The following is a 4,449-nucleotide window of genomic DNA, read 5'->3' as shown; positions in this document are numbered from 1 at the left end:
TCCCACACCAGTGCCTGTGGCATGGCGCAGCACGGCCCAGGCACCCGCAGCCCTGGCTCAAGGGGCCTCCTCAATGCCCACCGGCTGCCCCAAGCTTACCAGGGCCATGACACCATGTGGGGACCCTGGCACCAGCATCTTCTCAGGTAGCAAGTAGTGAGTTTCAACGGGGTCTTCAGCACACTACGTTTTGAGTTTGTTCGTTTTTTCAGAGGGAGAAATGTGCGATTCTCTTTGGGTTGGTGCAGTACAGCTCCGGTGCTTCCCAGAGGTCTGCTTTCAAAGCCTTTACCAGTTGCTTGAGCCCTCTCACGCTGAAGGCCAAAACATGATTTCTTGGTGGGCTTCCTGGTGCAAGACCCTGGCTTGGCCACTGCCGCTCAGGCAGCACTCACCCCTCACACATCCTAGTGTGTGTGTGGGGGCTGCTGACCATGGTCCAACAGCCCCATTTAAAGCTTAAATAAGCCAAAGAATGTCTTGGATTCCTCAAAATTAACCAGAGCTATTTTGGAGACGTTGACGTGCAAACTGTCCATCTTCCTGAGCTTGAATAAAGCCCCCAGGTAGCTTTTCCGGGCCCACGTTTTCTGGCTCATACAGTAGTTGATGCCTTTGTCCTCCATCAGTACATGGCTGCCCAGCAAGGCTGGGTTTTTCTTGTAGACGATGTGTGTCAACACCTGGCTGCTGCAGACACTTCCCCGGAAGAGCACATTGGAGTACACAAAGTACAGGCCGGTCTCATTGATGACAAGGCCTTGATCGCGATACTGAACACCGTTGGTGAAGGCATGGCCAGAGATGGGTTCCCACTCCAAAGGGAGGTCCCGCTGGGCAGGGTTCCCTGGAAGCCAAAACAAGAGAAAAAGTGCAGTAAGTACAAGCAGTTGTGTGTTTTTTCCTCAAGTCACACCCCATGTCACAAGAAGTCAACTGTTCTCCAAGCCCTTATCTGCAGCCTGGAAAGTCCACCCTGACCTCGCACTGGTGGGAGCTCTCACCTTCACCTCGCTTAACGCCAGCTGCTTGTGACAGCTTTCTGTCCCTCATATCCCAGGTACAAACCAAAAACCAAACCAAAAAACAGAGCCCTCGCTGAAAAGCCTAAATGAGGGGAAGATTTTAGCTGTGGAGTAACTTCCCACTGTCAGAGTACACGTGTTACCAAAGGAAAATAGGAAAACCTGTGTGAGGTTGGTTCCTCACAACTACAACCATGCCACCCCAACCACGTCTGCCCTATCCCCGGCTCCCACATCTTGCTGGCCCCTCAGCACGTACCTGTTAAGTGTGCTGCCTTCCTCGCTTCCTTTTTCATTGACTGCTCCTTCTGCCCTGCATGAAAATAGGGAAGATGTTAGCCATATGCTCCAGCAGCCCAGAGAGTGGAAGGGAGTTGACCACGAAGCTGAAATGGGGCAGATTCAGAGCAGCACAGGGCACATAAGCACCGTGGCTTAGCACAGCAAGGCAGAGCGATGCTTGGGCAAACGCTGCGGGGCAAGAGAAGGAGTTAAAAAGGAAGAGTTGCAGCAAAGGATCCAGATGTGTTCAAAAGCAAGGGGAAAGAGCAAGGAGAGCTTTCATCTTAAAATGTCTCAGTCAGTGAGCTCAAGCAGAGGCCTCTCACTCAGAGTGTAGGAGAGGGACAATACTGCCCCTTTACCCAGCATCTGTGGCCCATGCCAAAGTGACTGCTCGTGTCCTGTCATAGACAAGCCTGTTCTGCTGCCACCCTCCAGTCCAGCACTGCCAAGAGCAGATGTACCCATGGCAGCGGACTTCTGTCTGCTGAGTACCAACCCTCCTTAAAAGTAGATCAAAGACGACACTCGAGACATCCTGCAAACCATCCCGCTGGCCGGGCAGACCTTGTCCTCAGAGAGGCAGAGCACAGCTGGGAAAATTCTGCCTTCCCTGGAGGGCTTGGGTCCCCTTGGAGAGATGGGCCAGTTACAGTGACTCGGTATTTGGACCCCATCCCACTCCATCCTTCCCTTCTTAGGATCTACTTCCAAGCATCACGTTCTCCAGTTTTAGAAGCAGCCTTTTCTTTTCTCAAGCCAATTAAATTTTCCTCTCCTCTCCCTTCTCCTTTACACTATTCTCCTGGCTTTATGTATCTATCCCCCTCAAGAAATTCAGGGTTATTATGACTTATGTTCAGCTACTGCTAAAGTAGCCTGTGATCAGAGCACTAAGCTTCCAGTTGAAGTGACAGTTCCCCTTCCCCTAAGCAACAGATTACAAAAATTATTGATATGGGAGTTGATGGGAAGCAGGACTGCCCTTTCCAGAGAATTTTGATATTTCCAAATTTGCTTTTGTTCAATATCAGAACAAACTTGAAAAGAAATTAACTTTCCTACTAACCAAAATCCTCAAGGGGGGCGCGGAATCTTTTCAGATCTAGCAAAAATTGTCAAAAGAGCTGAAAATTTCTTTCCGACTTGGCCATCTTTAAAAAGGGATATCCTCACTGATAACATTAACATGGAATATAAAAGTAAAATAATAGTTTGGAAGTTCAAAATATGATTTTTAAATTGTTCCATTCAGATTGAAACTCTGGTTTTTTCCTAAATGAAATTTAGAAAAATTGGCAGGTTCTTGTGGAAAGTTTCAATTTCACTGAAATGGCATTTCTGAAAGAAAAAAAACCACATACAATCAGGCTCTTCTCAACTAGCTTTGGCTACAGTGAGACTTTGTACCAAAAGGATTTAGGAAAAAATAAGTTGCGCTCTCAAGGGTGGGAGTGAATCCCCCACCCCCAAAGAAAACGAAACCCTCTGCATCCTCCCAAAATCTTAAAAGAGTAAGGAGAGAAAGAAGTAACACATGCGGTGCCCATCTCCGTTCTCCTCCTTCCATTCATGCTGTCGCTATATGTTAGGACAGCCAGAAACCCACTTTTACAGCAGAGTACCCCCAGTAGCATTGCCCCACTGGGCCTGGGAGGCCCCACGGTGGAGGCACACTGTCCCAGGAACGTATGGCTGACACCTCTAAGCACTCCAGCAGGCAGGGTGCAGGACCCTTTCCCCACACCCCGGAGATAAAGCTCTTTTTCCAGCCAAGCAAGTGAAATCAGGACTTTCAGAGCATCGAGCTGTGACCCTGCCTTTGCCCCCTGATAAGGAGAAGGAAGAGTCTGACAGGAGCATTCACACGCGCTAACACAGAGGAGTTCCTCCTTTATATACACCAACTCACCTATGAGTTTCTCCAAAGCTGGAGGGATGTGTTCAGTGCTGGCAGACTGTCAAAAGAGAAGGGTGATAAGCTGTCTTAGCAGAGTGAGAGCATAAGGGCATTGTCTAAAGCAGCCGAGGACTCTCTTTGACAGTGGCTAATTCTGGGTGCTCATGGGGAGCTGCAAAGTGCTAAGAAATATACAGGGAGAGAGACCTTGCAGCACTCAGAAACATGAAGACATCCAGGCATATCAGTCACCAATAGAGCAATCCCCCACAGTAATAAGCAAACCCCGCTTACACTGGCATGGCAGACATTTAAATGCCACCAGCCTGCCCCTTGGGGAGTTTTGCACCACCTGAGCATCTCAGACCCAATTTTAAATTTTTCTTTTTTTCCTGTTTCCCCAGAGCCTCTGTGACCAGCCGGGCAGACCTCACCTCTCTGAGTTCAGCCAGTTCCTTCTCCAGGTGGAATATCTGAAACATGCTCAGCCCCACTCCAGTGAGGGCCAGCAGGATCAGCAAGGAGATCACCAGGAAGCCGACACTCCTCCTTTCCCTGTTGTTCCTTGGCTTTCTCCTCCGGTCAGGTACTGGCGGTGGGAAAGGACTGACGGGGGGTGCCGGGGGGCAGGAAGTACTTGCATTGGCACAGCCATCCACCCAAAAGATCTGGGGGTACACGTAGTTCAAGTTCTGCTGCATGGCTGGGAGTGGGATGGGTTGGACGTGCTTGGCGTGATCGTCCATATGGCAGCCGAAAACTGCCGGGGCTGTCCCAGACTGAGCCCTGGGGGAAGACCCAGCTCTGCCTTTATACGCCTGCATCACTGCGGCAGTGAACACCCAGCTCAGATACTGCAACTCTATGAAAGCCTCAAGCATCAACAGCAAACCCCAAAGAGCTTCCGCCCTCGGCTGCAAGTTTGGGACACCCGCTTGCTCCTCCCACACCAAGGCAGCATGCACACACAGCGAGACCAGCCCAGTGGCAGACTGTGCTCACACAAAACCGCGCTTGGCAGCCAGGCTCGGGAAGCAGGTGCACTCAGCAGCAAAGTGCTTGTGGGGCACGCAAGGGCTGCGCTGGCAGTCAGGGGCTGAGTAATCAGCCCAGCACACACCCACCAGCCAACCACGCTTTCCAGCAGCCCACTCAGGCAGAGGCAGCTGCTTTTCCACTGTGGTGTCGTGGACCACAAGCAGAGCAAAAGGAATGATAAAACCTCTGGCATCCTGCACAAGA

At 50.7% G+C, this 4,449-nt stretch overlaps 1 protein-coding gene across 1 annotated transcript; it reads right to left on the bottom strand.

Annotated features, from left to right (window-relative positions):
- Window positions 1-452: 452 nt before the first annotated feature.
- FASLG (Fas ligand) lies at window positions 453-4,088 on the bottom strand. The gene is made up of 4 exons (XM_076338195.1): window positions 3,642-4,088; window positions 3,220-3,265; window positions 1,285-1,338; window positions 453-847 (listed from the first exon to the last, which is right to left on the bottom strand). The coding sequence occupies exons 1-4, from the start codon at window positions 4,086-4,088 to the stop codon at window positions 453-455; spliced, it is 942 nt and encodes a 313-aa protein (XP_076194310.1).
- Between the last annotated feature and the right edge of the window lie 361 nt (window positions 4,089-4,449).

The sequence above is a fragment of the Aptenodytes patagonicus genome, chromosome 5 (genome assembly GCF_965638725.1).
Source record: "Aptenodytes patagonicus chromosome 5, bAptPat1.pri.cur, whole genome shotgun sequence".
In the NCBI taxonomy this organism is placed as follows: domain Eukaryota; kingdom Metazoa; phylum Chordata; class Aves; order Sphenisciformes; family Spheniscidae; genus Aptenodytes; species Aptenodytes patagonicus.
This window is presented reverse-complemented; position numbering and strand designations above follow the sequence as displayed.

Coding starts and splice junctions, on each gene's coding strand:
- FASLG (XM_076338195.1), bottom strand. CDS start 4,088: ATGCTTGAGGCTTTCATAGAGTTGCAGTATCTGAGCTGGGTGTTCACT. Junction 1,339..3,219: donor AGCTTTGGAGAAACTCATAG/GTGAGTTGGTGT, acceptor ATTTTCATGCAG/GGCAGAAGGAGCAGTCAATG. Junction 848..1,284: donor GAAGGCAGCACACTTAACAG/GTACGTGCTGAG, acceptor TTTGGCTTCCAG/GGAACCCTGCCCAGCGGGAC.